Source organism: Vanessa atalanta, chromosome 22 (assembly GCF_905147765.1).
Source record: "Vanessa atalanta chromosome 22, ilVanAtal1.2, whole genome shotgun sequence".
In the NCBI taxonomy this organism is placed as follows: domain Eukaryota; kingdom Metazoa; phylum Arthropoda; class Insecta; order Lepidoptera; family Nymphalidae; genus Vanessa; species Vanessa atalanta.
This window is the reverse complement of record NC_061892.1, coordinates 23,257-51,153: the sequence shown is the minus strand read 5'-3', so window position 1 is coordinate 51,153 and position 27,897 is coordinate 23,257. Positions and strand designations below refer to the sequence as shown.

The window sequence follows — 27,897 nt, the reverse complement described above, 5'->3', positions numbered from 1 at the left end:
AGAATTTAGCACACTTTTAGCATAAAAAACGTAGTTACAATAGCAAAAACTAAACGTTGGTCCGTACTTGAATTGTCAAATAATTGTCAATGTCAAATATGTCAAAGAGCAGCTCGGGTCGGCGGAGCTTGGGTGGCGGTGGTTCGTTCATGTCTCAAGCTTACAGTCAGGGTGGTGTCGTTTTATTGGAGACTAGTTTCTAGCGGTCGTGGGGCTTTGAAGTTTATATATTTCGATCTGTGTAATGTAGACATCAGTTAAGTTTCAATTAGTGATTTACTGAAGGGATCTCTTGATCGTCGCTTCTTTCTGTTTCCGTGTTTTATTATGGTAAGTCGAAATATTTAATCATTAAAAATTTACAAATCTATTGCAAAATAATTACTACTGGAAAGCAAGCTATACAATATATAAGAATAATTCAAAATAAGTAGTTGTAAATTTAAACTTTTAAAATCTCCTACAAGCTTTTTTAAAATAACATTATTTGTTTACAGTACAATATATGTATTTATTTTTATGAACATGTCTTCGTAAATAATAATTTATATTAATTTTTGTATTCTAAAGTTTAAAATATAAAAAGTTAAATTTCCAATTAGATAATACTTATTAAAAAAACCAATTGAAGCTTTCAATTACTATTTTTTAATTAAAACTATTCGTTTTTGAAGATATATTTTTCAATGCCAACATGTATCAATGCCTTCAAGGGTAATGTTACTGTTGTAAAATATTACTTATAATAACTTTTAGAAATGTAATCATCAATAATAAATTTTAGATGATAGAACACACTTGTATTCTTATGTTGTAACTTAAATTTATTTATGGATGGATTATCTCTCGATTATTTAGTATGTATACCTATCTGTAATGTTTTTCTCTAAAAACATTAAGAGTTTGAAAAAATATTTAAGTATATGAAAGAATATTTTAGACAAGATTAATAATGTCTCAACTCTCAACACAATATCCAATATCAAGGGCAGACTCCTGAAACTGTGTCTGATATTGAATCCATTGTGTATGTCAAGGCCTCTCTTATTTTTTTATGAAGCTAAGATGGAAACTAATTTTCTATGTTGCATCTTTAGTGTTTGTTTTTGTTATTGGTGATGTTTTACAATATTCATTGGGTTAATATGACAATTTTATTGCAAGCCACAATGAGAAATATGTATAATTTGACGAGTTTCTTTCATCAATACTTCTCAGATCTGAGGAATTTCTTTCCAAACTAAATAATTTATGAGAAAAAGTAACTCTTCTTTATTGAATAAAGATATGGATGTTGTCTTAGGGCTTCAAATTCACATGCCATTCTTTGATTAGATAGTTTGTTTCATATTAAAATATAAATAATGTTTTCAAACTGGAAATGTTTTGTAAACTTAGTTTGTGAAATCATTACAAACCATGATACATGATCATGCTGTTTTTGTAAATAATAAACATTGATTAGGTTTAGAATTATCACTGAACATAGACACTGGGGTCGAACACATCAGGAGTGTTATTTAATTAAATTCTCAGATAACAAAGGTATAAACAGTTTTCAGTAATATTGTGTAAGGGCATTGTTTCCACATGCCTGAGTAAGCAAGTGTAGAATTAGCATGAATTTCCTTACATCATTTTTTATTTTTATTATTTTCAGCTTGAAAGTAAACAGTTAGCATAAGAGAGGATACCGACATAAAATTTATATAATTATACTTTTGCATATGATTAATTGAACATTTTTGATCAATAAATTAATCTAAAATAGCTTGAGTTCGCCATGTCCGGCTGTCGTAATTTATAAAGTAGTTTCTCTTTAAAATAACACAAGTCATTTTAGTCAGTTATTTTACAATCGCCATCGAATAAGCTAAGGTTTACGGCGCCTGAGCTGGTTTATATAACTATAAAACCTTTATTTATGTTTGCTCTAACATCAGTATATAGTTTATTCACTTATTTATATATATTAATTTATTAATTGGCTTTGAAGAATGACTTTAAAGCCTTACCTATTTTGATTTGATTCGATTTGAAGACATCTTACGAATTCGGCACCATTCTCGCGTGCCATATGCAAAAAATATAAAATAAATGAAATATCTGACAAGACGTGAAACCTGCAATTAAAAAAAAGAAGAAAAAATTGATTTAAAAAAACTTGAAAAATTAAAGGGAGAGACACGCAAGTAGTGTTACACTATAATTTATTAGGTAATTGGCGATAGAACGGCGAAGGGAACGTGTCATTATACCTTACGAAGTAGCGCTGCCCTATTTATTAATTGGCATGATACATCATGAACGAGAAAATCGATACAACTCGTATCCAAACCCGTATAATGGCAATCGTGGCAAAAGTTGCCTTCACTATGAAGAGGTACTAGGTGACGGATCCGGTAAAGCTTCTTAAGATGGATACCAGATTTCTTTTCTAAGCGATGTTCTCTTCAGCTTGCTATCAATTATTTTCGGTTGTATGTTAATTAAATGTGCGGCCACGATATAAAAGTGCGACAGACGGACGTTGCGAAATAATTAGTGCCTTAAATGCTTACGACGTAATTAGGCAATTTTGGATTAAATTACTGATCAAAGATTTAAAATTTACCGAAAGCAAAAATAGAATGAGTCCTTGAAAAAATGTGAATTGAGGAAATACGTTATATGATATTCAAGAGCGAGATGATTATTGTTCTTATTTCGTGTAAACGTAAACAATCATTTATTTGCATAAATGTAACTTAGCCTGGCCATTTTATTAACAAAACGATTCGTTTTGCTTACCGATAGTAGAATTGACTAATTGACGTTTCAAAATTTTATTAATTAAAACACCAGTAGATACCCATTTGTCATATTTATAGATTTACGCTACTGTTCCAATATTTTATTTTTCCAAGTTTTTTTTTAAATCGACGGAATTTATTTAAATGAGTCATAACTGTAAGCACTCATTTTAATCAATTGAAAAACTCTATTGGACAAAAAAATAGCTCGAGATGAATGTATTGAACTCCAAATTGTGACGAACTAAAAGTGCTATCGGTGTAATTACAATAACATGTTCATTTTGTTCTGGACGGAAATTATAGACAATCGTTATTACGAACGTAATTATGTTTTTTATCAGTGCTTATGGTCGGCACCTCCAATTATTTATACATTATTCATAGGTAATTGACACGAGGGATTCGCGAGCGCCGCGCCGCCGTGGAGCGCGCGTGTGGGTTGACCAACGGCTCTGTTATCTGTACGTTCTCCGGAAAAAATCACATGGTGACGATGACTGGGTCGTGTGTGGACATTTGCAAATCGATTTAGAGACTGATAAACCATTTGTCTGAAAATATTGTCTGTCTGTAATATTCGTCAGCCTCGTTGGACTCGTAAATTATAAGACGAGGGAATAAAGTTTACATCTGTTTGCGGACCCACTAGTGTACTAAAATATGATATGCAGTTGACTAGTATCGGTTGAGTATGGCTGCCGGGTGCAGAAGCGGCTACAAGGCTGCCTATAGTTTTACGGTAGGCTATTCAAATGATATCTTGGAACACATAAGCTTCTTGAGTTATAAAAAACTCCGTCATGTATAAAAGTCGTAAAACTATCAAACTGAAAACTGTTGAGAATATTTCATAAAAAATACAATTTAATTAAATAAGTTGAGAAAAATATTAGATATGTGCGACTAAAATGCTATAACGAAAATTGTGTTTAATTAAAAGCCATTGAAATATACATAGATTAGTTTGGTACTTCACGATAGTATGTTGTCGTAAACTCAACAGGAAAATTAAACAATGAATATGATGAGTGAAAGCTCATTTATCATGAAATACAAATATTTACATGTACATAGATATATATATACACATTTTTCAATATTTAAGTCAATTCCATGTTCTATAGTCTTGAATGATAATAATCAACGCAGAGCTGGAGCTTGTAATTTGGAGGAGATCTTCGTTTAGTAAAGTGCGACAAAGAATTAAGAAATAACGGTCGCTTCGCGTCATTCAAAGTTCCGCTCTTCATAGCACATCAAGTCAAATGAATAAGATCATATGCGTTTTTGGAATTATACCAACATGTCGCACCGAACGCGCTCTGAATATTATTTTTAACTTTACGCGGACGCGACGGGCAGCGCTAGTATGATCTAATTATTATAAGAAAGACTAAGGTCTGTCAGTGGAGACAAGGCTGTCAGTCACACTCGGTGACTCGAGGCAATCCGGGGCTAAGAGCGAGGCCGTTGGAATACTTTAATCAATTTTTGTTGTCGTGAATAATTTATTACATTTTTAATCTCATATACTTCATCAAACTACTTAAATTTACCACTTTTCAGATCCCTCTTGAATCAATGCACTCTATTCGTACAATACTTTAGCAGAGATAGAATCTATAGTGGATCATGATTGGTCTGTGGTTTGACAGCTCTGGAAACTAGTAAAAAAGATAAAAAACAAAATAAAAGATTATACAAAAAGTTTGCTTCATTGAAGTAGTACTCCATAATAGATACGAACGAGCGGCCCGAGTCGGCGTCGAATGTCTATTTTATATTTTTGTAAAGCTGAATAAGAAGCCAGTGAGTACTTTTTAATATTTAAGTTGCTTGAGACTCGACGGCTCTCACTAGGTTAGACTGTTTGAAAACTGTACGAAACCATTCAACAGACACTCAGGTCACGTCACAACAAACATCCGTATGACATTAAATAAATATGGAAATGAACATAAATCCAGACGCGCACAGTCACGGGGCTTTGCTTTGCGAGTTGCAGTTGCGGAGTAATGCGGGCTCGGCACACTTCTACTGTTGGACGAGTTGAGTGTGCCGCTCGGAGGGAGATTTTTATTTGTTTAAAGACGATCTGACAGGAAAATTGTTTCTAAATTACATTATCCTGTAGATGTCGATTGAAAGAACTTTCCCACGGCTCCGCTACTCTGAGTATTTCAGCCAATCTGACACGATTTGTCGGTCGGCCGGCTGGGATGAGGCATTCATACGAGAGCAAGTGTCGCTTTCATTGCTTGTCAGTCGGGCGCTCCGTGCAGCGCTCCCGACCCGGATTGGCACTGTTGCCAAACATTCGTAAATCTGTTTTGGTTTATTGGATTATTGTCCTCGTTAAGTATCATTATTCATTATTTTTCAATTCACAATTCAATTCAATTTTCAATTGAAAACATGTTTATTGAAAATAGCGATAAGGAAGTTCACATTGTTTATCCTAATAAATACGTAATGAAATTTTAAAATGACTACCTGACACAAAACGCGCATCCTGAACCGGTGGGTCGAACAGGGTGAGATTTTGCACAGGAGCTCCTTGTGAGCACTAAGAGTATTTTTCAACATTAATCTCCTGAAAGGGTCAAGTAGGGTTTGAATTTATGAAAATTCGGAAATTTTCATGTTAATTTTTATGATTAAAGACAGTTGTTACAACGTTTTTGGAAATTTATCACCCAAGAGGGCGAAATTGGCGATGAAAGTTTGTATGGAAGTTCTTAATTTTTAAGATAGAAATATGGAAACCTAAACACCATAGATTTCTATTTATAAGTAGAAAACAAACGCGGTACGCGGGTTTAATATATTTTCTTAATTTTATACAAATACATATATTGAAGGCATGTTTAATTCGGCCTTGACGCGACCTTTATATATTTGTTATGAATCAAATGACAGATTTGTTCATTCGCAGAATATCTCAACTACATACATATATAAATTTGTTAAATCATTAAAAGAACGGGTAATTAAAAAGACGAAGAACTGGTATAATAACTAAACTGGTATAATAATCCGTATTTTATAATGTATTTGTAATTTTCACAAATACATCGCTGCGAGATTTCGTATCGTCAACTGAGTGAGTGCGCGGTGCATCGTAATTGGACTTTTTGGCCGAGCTAGGTAAAGCGAAGCGTGATAAAAATATTCGTAGAACATAATATCTCTTTATAAGAAATATTGAAAATAGAAAATTATTTCATGTCTCTTAATGACATGCTTGTTCATTCACTTAACTCTTTAGAATTTTTTTTTCTTGTAATTTTGCGATCACCAACAGTGCGGCTAGTTTATTTTTACTTTGCCGCTTCCGAGACTTTAATGTAACCCACACTACCTACTATTTTTAATGCACACCTCATTATTTCTAGTTGTCTTTCGACGAGACGCATTCTCAGTTTTGAAAGGTTTCACTGTAGTTTGATAATTCTCAACATTAGAATTATGAATCTTTGTTTTCATACTCTTCAAAGTAAAATGTATCAAGTTTTTTTAAAAAGAGTCTTATAATTTATTTAAAAAAATGAAATCTGTTACTTTGTTACTTGCTCAGGTCAACGAACAGATATATTTCAAAATCCCGTCATGATTAGTAGTATTAAAATAGATCTAGATCTTTATACAAGACGGTGTTTGAAATTCAAATAAAGAGTAGGTACATAATTGAAAGCAATAGAAACTAAACTTAAATCACTTATTAAACGTAAGTAGATGCTTTAAGTTGACGTAATGTGTTAGTCAGAGTATCTCTGGCGCGCGTGTTCTGCGCAAGCGCAACAAATAAAATAAAAACCTGTTCTAATAGGTACTGGTCGTCCACCTCCGACTCGGCCGCTGTTAAATATTAGAGCAAGTGTAGCTCCACGGTGGCACTCGGAGTTTATATCGGATAAGCGGAATCAGGTAACGAGGGAGACGTCCTCCGAGCAGATGTAAAAAATTAACACAAGGAATATTGAAGTTTCGATGTTGAAAAATAAATTTTAAATAAAGTACGATAATTATTTATTATTCTCATGGGTATTAGTTTCCACGTGGGAAGTACGCGTCGAAACTGGTAGCAAGTTTAATCGCGTTGCACATTAGCGCAGGCAAGTTTATATTCATTTAGTCTCTTTACAATCGGATGACATTACAGTTAGTCGTAATTTAATTTCACTTTCCTTGTACGTAAACTCTCGTCCGTCCGTCGGTGGCGTGGACTAGGACCAGTCCGGTGAGTCAGTCGAGATTCAGTAATTATTACGTACCAGTGTATATTTAGTTCAAAGTAAAAAGGCGACCGCCCGTGTATTACATTCTTTATTACTATTAAAGGCCGCTCCACAACTTGTTGCGAACATGCAAAGTCGACATAAATGTACATTTCAACCCTGGCATGCCTCAATGAATATTTCGGTCGCAAGACCTAGGTAATAGAAGTTACGGATGAACGAGCCACTAATGTTTTTATTCTTTTGTTAATGCTCGAGCGTTCATTAAATACCTATTGATTTACGACATTAAACGGCGACGGTGAGAATGTAAAAAACCTTGTCAAAAAGGATATCTCACTGTAGCGAAGTGCCTCGCCGTGAAGTTCCAAGAGGCCTTCGTCGTTGTCGAGTAGTGTAAGTCAATGTCTTAATATTCGTCACAGAGAAGTAAATTAGTTACACTCATAGCGATAGCAAATTTGAACGCTTTAGCGTAACTGTATTTTGTCGTGAGTACACGCGTCCGCTCGGCAACTTTAGACATACATATATATGTACTCGCTGAACCGCGCTGACTCTGGATAGAACAAGTGACGTGGCCAGAACACTCATATCCTCACGAAAATCGCGAGTACAAACCCGGCCAAGTATGAGTGAGATTCATGATCATGTCGAATAAAGTTCTAAATTAAAAGCCATGTAGTGGTCGATAATAATTCGCCTTTGGATTGCGTGCATAATACAATCCAAAACTTTTCCTTAGGAGGACGTTTTTGTCCACCTTTTGAACATTTAGGGGTTGTTACGCATTTTTTACATACATCACTGCTTTTTGCTCTATTATCTTAATTCAATTATTCCATAGCAAATTACGCAAGAGTCATAAACATCTGAGCTCTCAAGGTTGGTGTCGCATTGTTGGTTTTTAGGAAACGTTATTATTTCTTATGGGCGGTGGTGACCACTTACCATCAGATGGCCTAATACCCGATACCCTCACTATATTACATCAACAAATAGATCTAAATTGTATATTCTCTTGAGAGAATATCTCGAAAATTAGTGCAAGTGGAATATTGGCGAGCTTCTATAATATACGTTCATAGCCGCGACTCACCTCTGCCCACGAGTTGTTATAATTATCATCCATAGAAACTTAACGATAGAAACGAAATTATTTACATATTTAAAGAAATTACACATGATATGTTCAGCGTTACATGGTGGAGATCACCAGCGGTTGCAGAGACGAAAAGCTAGATATTGACAATAAATAAATCAAATTCCTTTATTCAGTAGTATTACACTCATTTATTGATTGACAAATAAAAAACTATCGGCGAAAACTCAGCAGGTCCTTTTTTTGTTAATTTGTGATTATTTACAAATATTCAATATCAAAAGAAATAGGCAGGAGGTGATCGTTTCATTCGGAAGGTGTGCTATCAACCATGAACTCACTAATTGTATAACAACCTTTCACACAAGCGTTATTTTAATTTTTTTTTAAATTTGATAACAGAGTCAATTTGAACGCTTACTGGGATCTTGTTGTAGAATCGTATTGCCCGTATTGAACCGAACGTTGCCCCGCAAAAGAGTTACTGGCTCTATGCACATTCCACGTTGATGCTTTACCGAACCAGGCGAGTCTTCAGGCAATGTTCGTCATATGTGCCATTGGCAAAAATTTTTTTTCGAAACTTCGCTTCAGTGACTGGATGAAAACAAAAGAGATTGAAAGTATTCCTTAAGCCACGTGCTGCAGCACCGGACCATTATATAGTGCACCTAATTATGTATCGGTGTTCTAATTATCATTGTTACATAATTTTACACAATTAATTATGGATGAAATTAAATTGTAATAAAAAGTTTTGTCATGACTTAATAATTTCCGGTCGTTACATTTACAAAGTGAGCTGCAGAAATTCTAAACGTGAATGTTATTCTGTCAATTATATTATTATCGTGAATGGTTGGCGTGCCGGTGCCTGTATTGTTAACGGGCCACATTTCTTCGCAGATAACATGAATCGTTGAACAGGCAGCATTCCCTGCAATAAACGAGTTCCACATAGACGAAGTAAACTGAAGTAAAAGCGCAAACTACTATGTCCATCATAAAGTATTTTTGCAATTTAATTACGATTGGTGCTTCGTACATCTACTATCAGGGACGCATACTATTTTGATTGTATCCTCGGAAATCTTCTTTTCTAATTTGGCCCAGGTACACCGCCTCGATTTTAATATTAAGGAGTTGTCCATAATTGCATTTATAAATATCAGACGGAATTTAGTTGTCGCGTTATATATATATAATATTTTATATTTCTTGTCGACGTCGTATATTTCGCTGTCTGAAATGATTCCCAAGAGCAGAAAATGACAGTCACGTTGGATACAAGCGATAATTGTTAGCGCATGGTGCTGCGGTCGCGCTGCTGGCGGCGGCTGGTGGCGGTGTTGCAATTGCGAGAGACCTCGGCGACAGGCGGCACTGGCACTAAACATTAAACAAAAACTTTTAATGGCTAAGCTAACTAAGCTTACAGAATACTCGCTGACTAAAACACTGATTTTTAACAAAGCATTGTTTAACAGTGGATCACCCTTAAGAACTTTTAAACAACAACATTAAAATTGCAAATGCTCAGTCGCAATTTATTCGTATCTTTCTAACTCGCCGCAGTTAGTTTAGTCAAATTGTAATAATAAAATATACATATTTCAATAATTTTATACGAATCGTTCATTATTCACGCGGCATGTGCGCCGTTCGTGTCGTGACAGCTGTGTGTGTGTGCGTGTGTTCTCCGTTAGAGCGGTCGAGGGCCTTGACCTCGCTGACCACTGACTCACGGCTACCTGTACCTGCAACTACATTCCTCTTGCCCTCCATTGGAGGATGCATCTGATCTATTGCCGTTCAACCTGATCACATTTCTGGTTTGGTGAACAGCCTTTGATAAGTCGTTCAATAAAACCTTGATCTTGAGCTAGGAATATGCGTTATTTGTTTTTAATGCTTCAATGAAGCAGGCAAAAGGTTTGTGATTGCCACAGTTTTTACGTTTTTCTTTAATTGTAGACAATAACAATTAAAACTTTTTCAAGCGTGCATGATACAGTTCTAGAAAACACTCACCCGGCGAAGGAGCGGAAAGGAGAAAGTACAAAATTAAAATTAAAAGTAAGTTATTACGATTGTTTCAAAATGTAAATTAAAAATAAATGAAGACGAAAGGTGCTCGAACCAGACAGTGAAGTATTCGTCTCCATATCTAACAGTTATAAGAACTGGTTGAACGTAGCTGTGACTTTGGCTGTGGCTGGAATCAAGTCGTACATGCAGTACGTATTTTATTAATAACAGTTCACAGTTAAAAGCTACGATTGAAGTTAGCGATAATCATGCACTAACTTATAAGATAATGTACGCGCGTGGAAACAATGGCGTGAATCATTACTACATTAAATAAATAAAGCAAACTGTGTACGTCCGTCTATCTTCATTATTGGCTTCGAAGAATCTAGGCGAATCGCTTTTGAGATAAATAGGAGCAACCTGGTAATGTCTCACGGTTTGCAAACGGCTCCTCTTTCGCGGCATGTGAGTGCGTGCTCTCCTGTAAATTGTGGATTATGGATACAGATATGTTAAAAAAATTTGGACAAATTTATGGTAAGAGGTTGTCCTGTCCTAAGGCGAGCACGAGGTAAATTTTGAACGTACGAGGTAAATTCAGCGCATAAAACTGAGCTATAGTTGACCGGATTTTGAGTCGCTATTTACGTTTAGGATGAATGCTTTCTGTCCACTGAATCTAACCATCATCAATTGAATAAAATAAGACGGCGTGTGACTGTCAGACAATTATGTTAATTGTAATTATGTTCATAAAACCTAATGGTAATGGTTTTTTTAATGTTATCCTCGTAATGTACCTACAAATGGTTAGTAAGCTAATGTCTCCGGTTCACTGCCAATAGCAATATTAATATTACATTTATATTTATCTCGCCGTCGCTGATAGTGCAGTCCGAGCTTAGTTACACAACCGAGCGGTTCCAGCGCAGCGATACTACGGCGCTCATTGACGAATGTGCGATAATAATATATTATATTATATTAATATTTTGTGCCGAGTGACGTCATCTATCAGTTTGTGAGTAAAGTCGCCTTACATACATATACACGAATGACAAAAGGATACCGTTTATACGGTATGATTTGTACGTGACGTACTTTTATACGTTAACAATGTCAGTTTTGGAAAGAGAGAATTTAAAAAAAGTTTGGCAATATTATTTGTTAGGACGCGGAGACCATTCGTTGCATTGAAATTAAATACAGATTTCTGAGGGTTTGCATTCTAAGGAATAAGATCCGTGAATATCGCATTTAACTACCCATTTAAGTAGAGCGTACTGCAGGTTTTACTGCCCGTTTGGTTTGGTACTACCCTCTTTTCATATATTCTCCCGCTAACATCACTACTCGGTATTCCAACCTGATCGAGGCGCTGACTGAGGCTAGAGGCTTGAGAGCAAAGCTCAGTACATTCCTGCTGCAGTCTCAGCCTCGTCTCAGCACGATTCCGCTGACGAGCCTCCGCGACTGCGACAGGCCGCGAGCCAGGCTCCCTTGGTGCTGCGGAGCGATCCGGGACCATTTCTATGGACAATGCGGTTACTGTTGGTACTAGACTTTAATACCCTTTGGGACGCTGACGTTAAAGAGGATCCAAACTCCTTGCTGTTCTTTTGAAGTCCATGTGAGTTATATATTAATTAGATGAGTAATGTATGTTTAATTACAGACGCAACCAATAATAATTTATTATTATTCAATAACAGCAAACTATCTGCAATGACATATAACATAAATATCTTCGACGTTCTTTGATTATCGCGAACGACAATAGCGCGCTCCAATTTAAATTTCTATCTGGATATATTGTTAAAAACGGGACGGATGAGCGGACTTCGGTTCGGAATAGAATTGAATTTCAATTTCCCCTTAATTGATTGGTTCTGGTGACAAAGCCTTGTGTTGCTCCGCGGTCGCACTCGCCGTGATAATCACCATCTACAACTATACTATACTAGTGATCCGACTCGACGCCGCCTGTGTGCCCGCTCGTTCATGTCAAGCTAACCGCTACCTGAGAACTTCTTTACCATATTTGTTTAATATATTTAAAAACTGATTTCAATGCAATAATTTTGTAATTTCTTTATTATTTTTAACGAATTATAAGTCGAATGTGTGAGATGCTTTTTGCATTAATTCGTAACGCCTTTACTTTCAAATTGATAGTTAATTTATACGAGAACATTAACATGCCCTTACTTTGAATATTAGGTATTATATATTTACATTTACATTATATATAATTGCATATAATATACATGCTAACAATATATATGGAGCCCTGTAGTTAGTTGATTAAAGGGCGTTTTATATTGCACCATATCTAAATGTAATATTTGTGTTAGGCTGAAATAAAGTCTAAATATTTAAAAATGATGATATTTATCAACGCTACAACATTTGAATTGGCGAGGCGATTGTAATTAAGAGCATTCAACTAATTGATAAAGTCTGACATTGACGCGGCAACAGCGACGCGGCCGACGCGCGAGAGGTGCTGGCTGCTCCGAGCTCGTGAACGTACAGCTCTTTTGAATCGTTTTGTACTTCTGAAATTATCCGGTATCACAGGTAATATCCAAACGTAGATTCTACCGACCTAACCGGCGAAAAGCTCAGTTGCTAGGCTCTTTAGATAGATCAAATTTTATGTTTTGTTATACCGGACAAAATTATTTATATATCTAAAACCCACATCAAACTCAACGAACACTTTATGCTTTTTTACTATGCACCGTATGATCTGCTATCGGCTAGTATTCCTTATTCATGATTTTTTAAACAAAATATTTAAACTTACTAATTTTCTAATCGAACTCCTTGCAATACCTCATACTTGGTACTTTTCACTTCTCGTGTTTATTCTATGGTTCCGTATCATGTATAGCACAGGGTAAATACTATCGTCGCGGTACTAGCATGTACTCAGGCATCAATTTCCACGTAATGTGTATATAGACACATAGCACAGATACGGTAGGTACCCCGGAAGGCAGTCAGTATTGTCGTTGATCGCACGATCAGCAATGTCACGTAAAGATAAACATTAATCTTTATAAATAAGCTATATTAATGTAAAGTTTCATTAAAATCCATTCAGTAGTTTTTGCGTGAAAGAGTAACAAACATCCGTACATACGAACGTTCGCCTTTATAATATATGTGAGGAGGTGAGGCTTATTAAATATATCGGTATATAGGTTATAGTTATATTATATTTATATCATTATAGTGTTCAGCTATCTAAAAACGACCGGGTTCACACACGTGAGAATACGAGGTACGTTCGGTTGTTCCGTCTTCAACAAAATATATGACCGTCGCATCATTTGATAGTTTTCTAACATTCCTCGGCTCGCTTAAGCTTTCTTTCGTGTATACGGTTGTTTGACATTCACCCACTTAGTTATATTATAATTAATAAATAATTTAATATTCTGATTTTCCTGCGTCGTTTTTTCTCAGATCTGAGGTTTGTTTCCGATTCGCTAGTACAATTCTAAAAAAAATGAGAATGTGTAATAGTTCTATGTTGAATAAAGATACTTGAATTCGAATACTAATTAGCACTCTTTATTTATACTTGTGATGTATCGCTGCTTTTTTTTAAGTTAAGGTTATAGGAAATAAAAAGTGGCTGATCTATTTTTAAATTTAAATAGTTAGGCGGACTGGCAAGTGGCCCACCCGATGGCTAGTGGTAATCTTCGCCCATAGACATTAGCGCTCTATGAAATATGAACCATTCGCTCATCGCCAACGCGCCACCAACCTTGGAAACTAATAAGTTCTGTCCCTTGTGTAATAACAATGGCTCACTCATCCTTCAAACCGGAATACAACAATTGACGTCTTGAGATCTTAACAATCTCTAAGGAAAAAATAATGTAATTATTATAATCAACAGACACTTTTTCCATGGACATTTTCTATTGGTATTGATTTTATTAGGGAAAAGAAAGTGTTTACCGCGCACGCCTTGAGTCGACCTCGATTCCACTAAACGTCACCTTCTATTAGCTTTTACGGGAACCCTCTTTACCAGAAGGAACTAACTTGATCCACCAGGGCCAAGACGAGTACGAGGCTGCCTAGTCCTCGATCCTGCCAGAAGTCCCAACCGATTGTCCGTTTAACGTGTTTGGATAATTGAGCCTGTGCTCGTACTGAACAGTTCCAGTTAGGAAAATCAAATCTATGATATGCTATTTCCGCAAACAGCTTTATTATGTAAATTAGTATAATCACAAAACCCAATCTAACACGAATACACACGATTTCATAAATAAATGTCTAAATGTTATTTATACGTGAATAAATAATAATGATTGAAAATATGGTTACGTATCGCACGATTATATTATTTCCGTATAATCAATTATAATTATCAGAATTTATACTGTGACGATAATGTTCGTGAAAACTTGTTTAAATATGTTTTTAAAATATGTACTAATTAAGATGAACTTGTGAATTTATACAAAAGACGTAAACGCCACAATAACCACCAAAACTGAAATTATAAAATGGACTTCCGATTGTTTTCTATTTATGACACAAAAATAGACGAAAGAAGACCAAATTACCGAAGTCACGTGCCATGCTTATGAATAAAGACATGAGCTTAGAAAACCTCAACCTTTTGCAGTTGAAAGCTTGGAGGAGTAGTGCAAAACCCTTTATTCAAAACAAAACAACTTTGTCTTATTATCTCCACTGGCGATAGGAGGGCTGGCTCATTTTTGCCAAGAGGATCGGAATAGCGAATCAACAGGGAAATTAATATTCCTCAGCGGTATACTCCCGAGGGCGATTAAAAGTAAGTTATAGAAGGGTAGTTCCTGTAGCCAAAATTATTGTTTTAATTCGCGCGGAAGGAGTCGTATTGCAATATTAGATAGGATTTATGGAACTATTTACTTCAGATACGAAATCGGAAAATCAATGAAAGCTCTTGTTCGTAGTAATTACTTCTATTGAAGTGCTTTGTGCGAGTTTGTACCGACGCCTCCGCGGCCGCGAACAAAACTCCGTATGAAACGAATGATGCGCTCTTTTACCTCATGTACCGTGAGGGATGAAGGTGCGTCTCGTCCCGCAGCCGCAATTTGTTTTATAATGTGACAAGTTGAACCCGCGGGTTTACCCGTAAAATTATTAGTAAAATTTATAAAACTTCATAGAACAGAAACCTTCATCCCCAATTGTACCCTCTCGAAGGGTGAATTAATAAAAAGTGGCCTATGTCTATTCTTGAGGATTAAGCTTACTCCTTATGAAGGGAGTGTGTTTGTTATTGGTATAAAAAATTAGAGCTTTTTTGGATGGAGGCTTTACTTTTTGGTAGGGTAAGGGCGCAAGTCCGTCTGGGTAGGTACCATTCATCATCATATATTCTACCGCCAAGCAACATACTTAGTTTTCTTGTATTCCAATTTGAAGGATGAGTTAGCCAGTGTAACTACAGGCCCAAGAGACATAATATCTCAGCTCCCAAGGTTGGTGGCGCATTGGCGGTGTAAAGAATGGTTAATATTTCTTACATCGCCATTGTCTATGGGCTATGGTGACCACTTACATTATCAGGTGGCCCATTTACTCGTCCGCTAACCTATAGCAAACAAATAAAAAAAATATAAAACAATGTTCGAAACTATTTTTGTATATGTAGAGAGGCGGTATATGACTTACTCATGTAGGTATGTTCTAAACCTAAGTTTTGTGGCACAAAATCTTGAGTAAAGATTTATCTTGAATTATTCATCAATCTTTCTAAAATTATCTTTAAATAATGTAGTAAATCTCTGGTCTGAATCAGCTGTGTTCTTCTTGTCGAATATCAGTTTATTCAAATAAACTAAGAGTCCAGTTGCTCCTCTGTGACTATTATTACTAGTCTAGAACTTCATCCAATATTATTCTAAATTGGCCCTTAGACATACCCAACCAGTAAAATACACTGCAGAATGTCTTTATATACAACGTTCACGTTTTTTCGTCATTAGACAATAGAAACGCTATTTCCCTACATTTTAAATCTGTAATATCTTCGGAAAATGTTTTATTGATCATATTATCGTATTTATACGTATTGATCTAGAGTACTTACATGCACAGCGCAGTTACGGTACTTAATTCAACCAGCGTCTGCAATCTGAGCGCAAAAAAATTGTTTATTTACGACATCACATTAGAAACCTCTAAAATTATCAGTGTTACTCTACTATATTACAGTATCTGCGGGTAAGAGTCAAACAAGTTGCAACGTTTTTAGTGTACTCTTGAATTTTATTTAATTAAAATACATTATATATAATATATGTACGTCTAAATAACATTACCTACCAGCTTACAATCTCCTTTAGAATAAAACAATAAAATAATAAGTGAAATAACAATTAATCACTGCTAAAACCATGGAGTCAATCAAAGATTCATTGTCTGCCATGTCTGAACTATTTAATACAAAAATGAGTGAATTTCAACATGAGTTACAAAAGACATCTTCGTCAGTTGCTACACACACACCATCACTTTCAACGGAGTTCATGCAGTTTAGAAGCTTCATTATAACTGCTCTCAGCACTCTTCAGCGTCAGGTAGAATTTCTTGGTAGGGAGTTGGACCGCCAGGAAATGCAAAGTAGGCGCAAAATACTACTTCTTCATGGAGTCCCAGAAGAAAAAGCTGAGAACACCAGTGCTCGTGTGACTAGTCTCGTTGCAGACCATTTGGACTTGACAAACTTCTCTAGCTCCAGCATAAAAACTTCCTATCGGCTTGGTAAGTCTACAGCCAACCGGAACAGGCCAATTGTAGTTAAGTTCTGTGATGTTAGCGTGCGGGATAAGGTGTGGTTTGCCAAGTCAAAATTTAAAGGCACTGGCATAACCCAATCGGAGTTCCTCACGAAGACACGGCACGATGTGTTCCTCTTAGCACGGCAGCGTTTCGGCATTGGGAAGTGTTGGACCAGGGATGGACGGATATTTTTCGTAGCCCCAGATGGATCGCGTCACCAAGTTGAATCACACGCTGAACTCGAAGCTGTATCTTCTTCACTTTTAAAATCTCCAGAAGTAAAGGGCTCAAACGTGTCGAAGAATCCAGACAGCAAAGTTACAGTTTCTCGACCGAAACGAATTATTAAAAAGTAGTGATTATAATTTCTCGGTTTTACATAATATCTGCTTACTGCAACAATTGGTTTGTTTACTTTAATTTACCTTCCTAATCACTTACTTACTTTTATGATTCAAGTAGTTATAACTTTATAAGTGAGTGTAGTTTAAAATTTGTTATTATTTGTCAGATATCTAATACAGATTGTGATGACAATTTCTATTAATGACAGCTGTCACGATCTGGACTCTAGTGTTTTGCCTATTTTAATTACGTATACATGTGTTTCATTATTTTTAATTTAATTTTTTTTTTATTTGTTTTTTTCTGTAATACATAAATCTACTTTTATTATTTTTCAGATAATGTAATTTTTGAAATAATGTCTGTTTTGATAATATTTGTGTGTTCCAGTTTTGTAACTGGAACACCATTTCCATCGTGAAATTAATTTTGTTACTTTTCACTATTAGTTTGTTTTGTGACTTATTCTTTTGATCGTTTTTTATGTTATTTTTATTATGCTATTATTATATATATTTTTTTATTTTTTTTTGTGATTACCTTAGTACTTTAATGTAAACACATGGTTTCCTTTTTTTTATTTTTTTGTTGGTAGTAAGCAGATTATGTATATAATTATTATTTAAAGTTACTAGTTTTTAGTTTTATTAGTTATTAGTTTTATTAAATTCATAATCTCTCAACAGCTGGCGGGTAAGATGGAACTATTATATATTTGATATTAGTACATTTATATATTGTTTTTATTAAATATATTTATATACTTATTTTATTTTAATTCACTATATTCTTATTTATTTATTATTATTATTTAATATATATGTATAATGATTGATAATAGCCATGTTCAAGACGACAATGATATTTATCTTTCTCTCTCTTCTGATTCAGCCAGTAGCGACGACAGCTTTCAAAGTGTTCCTTCTCTCAATGAATCCCTATTAACTCTTTTTACTGACGTAACTAATAACTTTAACATTGTTCATATTAACGCTCAGAGTATTCCTGCTCACTATCCTGACCTTCTCACATCGTTTGATAACAAAAATCTCCATGCTATTCTTGTTTCTGAATCATGGCTTAAGCCATGTTTGTCTTCCGAGTCATATTCTTTACCGGGTTTTCATTTAATTCGAAATGACCGTGTCAATAGAACCGGTGGAGGTGTTGCCATGTATCTGCGATCCTACATTCCTTTTAAAATTATCAGCATGTCAGTACCTCAGACTGGTCCTTCCGCGGAACATCTTTTTATTGAATTAACTTTTTCCCATTGTAAACTTCTACTGTGTGTTTTTTATAATCCTTGCCTATCAATTGACTACTTTCCCTCACTAGAATACCTTCTCGAAAAATTTTCTCCTCAATATAACCACACTATATTGATGGGTGACTTTAATACTTGTCTCATCAAGAATGATTATAGATCCTTCAGACTCAACTCCTTAATATCTGCATCTAACTTACACATTCTTTCTCTCTCTGCAACACACTTCTTTCCGAATTCCAATCCTTCACTTCTCGACTTAATTATCGTGTCTTCCACTGACCATGTTGAGAAACATGGTCAGTGCAATGCTACAGCATTCTCTTATCATGATTTACTTTACCTATCCTATAAAGTTAAACCACCTAAAGCTAAGTCAAGAATACTTCTGCTACGTAATTTTGGTGGTGTGGATATCAGTCGCCTGCATAAAGATGCATCTAAAATCGACTGGTCAGTAGTGCTGGATGCGGATACAGTTGATGAACGGGTTGCAATTTTTAATTCCTTATTAACACAATTATTTGACATTCATGCTCCCATTCGTCCTGTACGCTTAAAACATCGGCCTGCTCCCTGGCTTACCGATGAAATCAAAAAACTTCAACATCGTAAGAACGTAGCCAAAGCAAAATATAAGTTGAACCCTACTGATAAAAATCGCGAGAAATATAGAAATATTCGGAATCGCTGCAACATGCAAAGTAGAGATCAACAACGACGCCATATTCATCGGTCTTTAACCGACAATGATCCTTCTAAAGTGTGGAAATTTCTTGAAACACTTGGAATTGGGAAAGCACGTCAAGAACTAAATTTAAATAATCTGGATATAAATCACCTTAACCAGCATTTCTCGTCTTCGGATACCATAGATGGTACGACAAAAACAAACACTATTAGAAATATTTCAGCGTCTTCTACTCCCAATATTCCTTCTTTCTCTTTTAGTCAGTTTACTGTATGTGATGTTAAGAAGAACATTCTAGACATCAACTCTGATGCCGTGGGTTCAGATTGCATTAGCCGTAAAATGATTATTCCCATTATTGACCTTGTAGCTCCTATCATTACATCTATCTACAACTTGTCGATAGAATCCTGTACATTTCCTACGATCTGGAAAGATGCTCAAATAATCCCTGTACCGAAAAAGTCCAATCCGAATAGTTACTCCGAATTCCGTCCAATATCGATTCTTCCTTTCTTATCAAAAGTATTTGAGCGTCTTATATATCAACAAATGACTCCCTTTCTATCCAAAAATAACCTTATGAATCCTTTCCAATCCGGTTTTCGCTGTGGTCATAGTACGGCTACTGCCCTCGTTCAAATAACGGACGACATCAGACTTGGTATGGACAACCAACTGATTACAGTGTTAGCACTGCTGGATTTCAGTAATGCATTTAACACTGTCGATTTTGACATTTTACTAGCTATACTACGTTCTCTTAACATATCTCCTAAGGTGACTGACTGGTTTCAGTGTTACTTGCGAGGGCGTCGGCAGCGCGTATACACTAATGGTCGTAACTCAGACTGGTGTATGCTAAGCGCTGGCGTCCCGCAAGGTGGCGTGTTGTCTCCTTTATTATTTTCTATATTCATTACCTCTATCACTAATCACATTTCTTCTCTCTACCACTTGTACGCAGATGATCTCCAAATATATTCACAGACTCAATTTAGCGGGCTCTCGGACACCATTGATTTAATAAATAAAGATTTGATGCACATAAGTCAATGGAGTAAATCCTATGGTCTGAGAGTTAATCCCACAAAAACAAAGGTGATTATCATTGGTAGCCCGAGACTTATTTCACGGATTGACTGGAAACAATTACCACCTGTCCTTTTTGATGGCGTCTGCATACCAATCTGTGAAACAGTAAAAAATCTAGGTGTTATCTTTGATAGGCACCTTTCGTGGGCACCTCAAATAAATGAGGTTAGTAAAAAAATATTCTCTTCCATTGGCTCACTGAGAAGATTGAAAAACTTTTTACCCATTACAACTAAAGTTACGCTAGCACAATCTCTCCTTCTACCTATTCTTGACTATGCTGACACTTGTTATACTAACTTAAGTGAGGAGCAATTAAATAAACTTGAGCGAATACAAAACCTATGTATACGGTTCATATTTGGTTTACGCAAATATGATCATGTTTCCGAATTTCGCCAAAAACTCAAGTGGCTCCCTATTCGCCTTCGCAGGAATACTCACATTTTATCTCTTCTCTATTCTATTCTTTTTAATCCAGCGACACCCTTCTATCTTAAAGAGCGTTTCACTCTCCTCAGGGAGACTCATAAGCGCGCTCTTCGCTCGAATGAAAATTTAATTCTCTCCATTCCTTCCCACTCTTCTTCTTATTATTCTAAGTCTTTCACTGTTGAAGCTTCTCGAATTTGGAACTCACTACCCTTAGCTATTAGACGCGCACAGTCGTTAGCCGTTTTTAAAAGAATGGTTAAGGACTTTTACTTGTTGCATTAAGCAGTCGTTTTGTCGTTGATAATTTTTTGTTCTGTTATATCTCCTTTTTTTTATATATATATATTTTATGTATTTATTTATGTAAATATTTATTATAGTATATATTTATATTATATATATTTATTGTTATCTGTGTATTGTGTAATTTTATATTATGTAAGTATTATATTATGACTTAAATTACTGTACCCTTCCCATATATGTAAATATTATGATCCTCTGCCCAAAGGTTGCCTGGAAGAGATCGCTGCTGAGCGATAAGGCCGCCTGTTGCACCTCATGCAACTTTGTGTAGCAATAATGTAATTTTTAGTTTTAAGTTTGGGTGCAATAAAGGATAAATAAATAAAAATAAATAAATATATTATGCGTGTATTATACATATAAACCTTCTTCCTCTTGAATCATTCTTGTTTAAAAATAAACCGAATCAAATTCCGTTGCGTAGTTTTGACGATCTAAGCATACATACGGACAGAAAGCAGCGGGAAGCAAATTTGCTTTATACTATGTAGTTGTAGATCTTTTCAACGCACTGCGTACTTCTGTGCTCCTGTCTAAGTGAACCACTTAGACAGGAGCACAGAAGTGAAAAGTAAATAATATTCACCTCTTGAGATTGAATCCATTCCTTAACCAAATTTTAACTTAGTGCACTTTCTGTGTCTGTTTTCAACAACTGTCTTCTTAGTCGTCTAATAGATTGATTGCAATCGATACATCTGACGCAAATTGGAGGCAGACTGGAGGCGCAAATTGTTGTCAGTATTTGTGCCTCACTTGTACTTGTGTACTTGTTACCAGCGGTAATTTATATTTGTGTATTTTTAGCGGTAAGCTAATTTCTCGGGACCATAAAAATTATTACTTTTTGTAAGTTGTTGTCGAATAATGTAGATAATAAACCTTCTGAAGAAAAAATTACCATTTACCTGAAGGGGTGCACCTGCTTTACAACAGCTACGATTTCGTTGGGCTCTATCGTATGGCTTTGTACCTTAGCAAGGCTCAAACCACCATCAATACATTGTGTGTAATTGATTAGGAGTAGTAGTCGTAGTTTCGTGTTTAGGCCTTTATAGAAAATTCATCGAACGCAGTATAAATGTGGACTTCGAAGTGTAATATTTGAGATCCATTACAATACATACATTAACAGCCTGTAAATTTCCCACTGCTGGGCTAAGGCCTCCTCTCCCTTTGAGGAGAAGGTTTGGATCATATTCCACCACGCTGGTCCAATGCGGGTCGGTAGAATTCACATGTGGCAGAATTTCGTTGAAATTAGACACATGCAGGTTTCCTCACGATGTTTTCCTTCACCGCCGAGCACGAGATGAATTATAAACACAAATTAAGCACATGAAAATTCAGTGTTATTGCCTGGGTTGGAATCCGAAATCATCGGTTAATATGCACGTGTACTAACCTCTGGGCCATCTCGACTTTTGAGATCTACATTAGTCCATTTTAAATATCACATTTTATTTTGTAGAACAATTTCGATTGACAACCGTGTACATTTAAAATATTTATTAAATCCTGCAATATATATATATTTTATGGCATTGGAAGAGCTTACATTGGCTCACTTACCCTTCCAACCGGAACACAACAATACAGAGTACTGTTATTTGGCGGTAGAATATCTGCTAAGTGGGTGGTACTTACCCAGACGGACTTGCACAAAGCCCTACCACCAAGTAAATAATTATATATTTAAGTAACAAAAATAATTCATAAGATGATTTCCTTCTAAAGTAATGTCCACGTTGGGCCCAGAGTGGGTGTATTATCCTTTAAAAAAAACGAATATTTTAGTCGAATATTAAATGCAAACTTTCCAAAAAGTCTTAAGTTTGTATATTGTGAATTGCCCTTTAATCCGGGCCTTATCCCCAATCGCACGAATATTCTTAAATTAGTTATAATTGTTATGTCAATATCAAAGCCATGTCAAGTCACGACGTGGCGTCAGCTTAAAATATTCTTCAAGTTCTCGTCAACTTCATACATGAATGATTTAAAGTGAATACAAGTTTTCGAAGGTCCCCGCGAGTGTGGGGACTGACGAGACGAGATTAAATATGTACATGTTTAAGCAATTAAGTTTATAACCTTTATAACCGTAACGCCGATTCCGTGTTCATATCATCTAATTAACAAATGAGGCGATTTGTTCGTGAGAGATCAATATTGGCCAAACGGAGACGTGACCGGCGGAGGCGCCTTGACACGGTTACCTATTATTTGATTATACCATTATTATTGCTCACGAATATTTATTTTGGGAGGAAAATTTGTAGAAATATTTATTTGTACATCGTTAGTGACGCGAGATCGCTTAGTACATAGAATCTCGAAGCTGACGGTTGCCAATTTGATGTTGGGATGTCAAATCAGGGAAGATACACAAACTGTTCCTGCGCAGCCGCTGTTGACTAGCTTTGATCTTTATTTTCTCACAATACGTTTCCGTCAGTAGGCATTATACATTCCTAATGTGAGATCTGATGTTATTTATATTAGAAATAATTACTGATTACTCGTATATAATTTTAGAGTTTATATTTATTATAATATAGGTAGTAGGTATTTAGCTTTATAAGGATCTTAAATTCGATCGATAGAGTCAAAGTTTGTAAATACTTTACAGACGCGGCAGTGCAGCGTCCTATCGGGAGGCGGGTGAGGCGAGCGATGGGCGCCCTCGGCGCGGCCGGCGCCTTGCGGCGTTCGCACGCCGTCGCGCTCGTCGCCCTGGCGGCGCTCCTGCTGCTACTCCTGGCGCGCTCGGCGCCCCCGCCCCCACCGCGTCCGCGCCCTGCGCCCATCCCAGCCCCCGTACCGGCAGCCGTCCCTCTCGACTCCGCTCCCCCAGTCCCGCCTGCGTCCCGCATCGCCTCCAGCACGCGTACGGCGCGGCCCGCCAACACGACGGCGCACAACGTCACGGCCCAGTCCGCCGCGCCCGCCGCCGCCGCCCCCGCGCCCACGCCCGCCCCGCGCCGCGACCCGCGCGTGGTGCTCACCCGCGACCTGTACGTGGCCGGCCACGAGCGACCGCACCCCGAGCTGTGTCCGGCGCTGGGCGCGCACCTGCGCCTGCTGGTGCTGGTGACGTCGGCCCCGACGCACGCTGCGGCCCGCGACGCGGTGCGGCTCACGTGGGGCCACTACGCGGCGCGGCGCGACGTGGCGCTGGCCTTCGTCCTTGGGGCGCCTCCCGCCTCGCTGCGGCCGGCGCTGGAGGCGGAGGACGCGTTGTACGGTGACCTCGTGGTGGGCCGCTCCGTGGACTCATACTCCAACCTGACGTTGAAGACGCTGTCGATGCTGGAGTGGGCGGACACGTACTGCCCGCGCGCGCCGCGCCTTCTGAAGACGGACGACGACATGTTCATTAACGTGCCGCGCCTGCTGCGCTTCGCGGCGGCGCACGAGAACGCGACGCGCACGGTGTGGGGGAAGGTCGTGAAGAAGTCGCTTCCGAAGCGGACGACCAAGTCGAAGTATTACATATCGCCGCTCCAGTTTCCGGGGAAGGTGTTCCCTGACTTCGCGACTGGCCCGGCCTATCTGCTGACGGCGGACGCGATCCGGCCGCTGCTGGAGGCGGCGCCGGCGGAGCCCTACCTGCGCCTGGAGGACGTGTTCGTGACGGGCGTGCTGGCGGGCAAGCTGCGGCTGAGGCGCCAGCACGCGCCGGAGTTCTACAACAAGAAGGTGGCACTCCACCCGTGCGCGGTGCAGCGCGGGATCGCCATACACATGGTGCAGTACCACGAGCAGTTCGATCTCTGGCGTAAGCTGCTGGATGGGAAGACCAAGTGTGCCAGCTAGCCAGGCGACCCACGCCGACACTGACGTTGCAAACGTACTGACTCAGACTGCGTCTGCCTGGGTCGGCCTGTCTGTCGCGCGCCGGCCGCCCCGCCGGTGGCGCGTACGAATACTCTTAAGTCTGAATATTTTCGATTTTAGTTTTATACAAGCCCGATTTTAAAAAAGAAAACGAGATCTGATTTTGTTGAACGAAGAGTTTTTTGTAAAAGTCAAGAATATTATTTGGGAATGAATCTCACTGAATGGTTTCTAGTAATAATATGAAGAGTGGGGAGGGGAGGAGCGCGAGACAGAACGTGACAACGACGGCTAGTCATTCACCGCGGGACACTGTACTGTTGTGTGCGACTAACGATTACTCAAACTTATATCCATATGATATTATTTTTGTACCTTATTATTACAAATTATATTTTTTATATTACTTTCGTGTGTAAATTTTACATTGAAATATTGTAAAGTAAGCGATAGACTCGCGAGTCGCGACGGGTTGCGATACAAAGCGATTGCCATAAACGTAGCGCCGCGCGGACACGCGGCGGCGGCGACGGCAGGTCGCGGTCTCTGTTAGAGGATCGTAACAAATCTAGCATACGTGATTAATGTACCTTTAGTGTAAGTCCCCGGAGCCGCGCGGACCGGACCGCGTATTGCTGGGTATTTTTCAGCAACTTAAATTTAGTAAATTACGATAAACGATAAAAAAATTTTTTAAACCAAAATAAAAAAAAGAGTAGAAAAATACCCCCCACTCGGCATCCGCGTCTGCGCCGCCTCCGGGAGCCTCGCGCCGTCTCGACGCAAACAAAGCCGCGGTACGATATAATCCAATTTGTACTAAGTATGGCGCGCTGAACATACGTCATCAAATATTGTTCACCAGTTTACTAAATTAATAAATTTTGTAGATTTGCTAGATCGCAATCTCAAAAGCACTGAGGATGTACAATGTCGGCTCTTGTGGCTCGATGGAGCTGCTCTAAGCCGAAACACGACTTGCGAATCGAGTCGTGTGTGGTGTGAATGTGTTCACCGATACAAGCTACTGCGACGCCCTGTCGCAGCTCTTTATTTTTTGTTATTACTTTATACATCTTGGATTTTAGTAATAGATAATATGCCGCAGAAATACATGAGTTTCTCAGTGCAATGTGTAATAATGACGTTGTCAGACGAGCGAGGCTCCCCGCGCCTTGCTCATAGCGCGACACTGTTCCCGCGCGAGATTTACAATCTATGTAATTACCGATACTGTAAATACTATTCGAAAACTTCAACCCTTGTTCCTTGTTTATATATATATATATACAAATATATTCGTTTTCGAGAAGGCGGCTGTTATATGAGAAATGCATCTCGCTCGCTTAGAAAATTATTTTATTCTTTATTGAAATTGATTTGGTATGAATGTTGCAAATGAGAACACGAATCGTCGTTTTTGTGTTGTATATGGGTGTAATAGTACGATGCGCGAGCGAGATGACCACGTATTCAACAGTATCTATGATAGTAGCTATCTCGATCACACGATGCGTATATTGTGTGTGAGCGAGCGAAATGAACTAATTTGATATATTACATCACAGTCTACACGAGGCATCACCCCGCCTGGCGCCGGCCGCGGTCGGGAACCTGTTGTTCTTCTTGGAATAGATGTTCGCGCATTGAGCGACTGCGTCTTCTGCTTTCATAAGGATCGGCAACTACGGGCGCACAACCGACACGCTAATGGCGTTCACTCGCAATTACAATCGTGTTCATTCTGAAACTCAAACCGACGCTCATCTTTAAAATACAAAATCGAATACTCTAGCGCCGCTTCAGTTGCTTCACTACCTGGATAGTTTTCACTTGGAAAACGATTAGAGTTGCGAGTTTACCTGACAATTATTAGCATGTCTTTAAACTTTATTTTTCTTTTCAACCCAATTTAAACAGCAATAAACGACGGAGTGTCGAAATAATGTAACTTTTATAGATAAGTCGATGTTTTTGATGAAATAACAATATTTTTTTAATGTTTTTAGTTAATAAGTACAAAATAGAACAAGGTGCAGCAGCTTTTGACGTTTTGTTTAAATTGGATTGAAAGAGATTAGTGAGATGTACGGCGGCGGGACCCGCTCGTAGTGCGCGTAGTTGCGGTCGCTAGCTCGGTAGCTCGGTAGCTCGGTAGCTCGGTGCGAGCGCTGTTAGACGAATGCTCGTAATCTCTTAGTTTAATTTAATGACGTAAGCGAATATAAATGGTCCTGTAACGAATTGTACACATTTATAACATTTTGGCTCAGTTGTAAGAGTTGTAAATATTCTTCTGCGTAAAAATATACTCTTATGTAAAGAAATACTTGCATTTTATTTCATGAACACCTTTAATTTTATAACGTAAAAAAATTACATTAGGAAAATAAGCTAGCTGAGGCTGTGGTGGTCACCATCGCCCATAGACATCGGACAACCAATGTGTCTTTACCACATGGCTCTTCGTAGTCATGTGGTAGAAAGGTGAAGGAGCAACACGACAGCTTTTTACATTACTGATTAACCATCTACTAAGAAAAATTTCATCAAATTTCAACTCATTAACAGCATAAATAACTGAACACAGGTCTTCAACACTTTGTTGACACAGTGAAACAGAATTGTAATCGAGCTTCAAATAGATTAAAATAAGATTTAAATTGCACAAAACGTAAACGTCAGAACTTAACCTTTATAAATAATGAAAACAGTTCTACAGAACCACGAATACTTACTTATTATGATGACAATACTAGATACTCAGAACTCAAACAATCTATCACCTCAAGGCCTACAGCAAGTATATGAAAAAACCCAGTACAACTAAAATCAGCTGATACAAGTCATATCATCGCAACGTATTTTGGAAATATTCCCATAAACATCTTCATTCAAATTATAAAACGCATACACAGTTGGAAAGCAGGACTGAGGACTAG

General features: G+C 37.6%; 2 protein-coding genes across 2 annotated transcripts; both read left to right on the top strand.

Annotated features, from left to right (window-relative positions):
• Positions 1-94: 94 nt before the first annotated feature.
• On the top strand, positions 95-27,282 carry LOC125072558 (beta-1,3-galactosyltransferase 5-like). The gene is made up of 2 exons (XM_047683181.1): positions 95-330; positions 23,748-27,282. Exon 2 carries the CDS (start codon positions 23,792-23,794, stop codon positions 24,932-24,934), a length of 1,143 nt encoding a protein of 380 aa, XP_047539137.1. The 5' UTR covers positions 95-330; positions 23,748-23,791; the 3' UTR covers positions 24,935-27,282.
• Positions 16,449-17,567, top strand: LOC125072559. Its single transcript, XM_047683182.1, has one exon. The coding sequence runs from the start codon at positions 16,592-16,594 to the stop codon at positions 17,330-17,332; it is 741 nt and encodes a 246-aa protein (XP_047539138.1). The 5' UTR covers positions 16,449-16,591; the 3' UTR covers positions 17,333-17,567.
• Positions 27,283-27,897: the final 615 nt, after the last annotated feature.

Excerpts from the sequence above, each read along its gene's own strand:
- LOC125072558 (XM_047683181.1), top strand. The coding sequence starts at position 23,792 with ATGGGCGCCCTCGGCGCGGCCGGCGCCTTGCGGCGTTCGCACGCCGTC.
- LOC125072559 (XM_047683182.1), top strand. The coding sequence starts at position 16,592 with ATGGAGTCAATCAAAGATTCATTGTCTGCCATGTCTGAACTATTTAAT.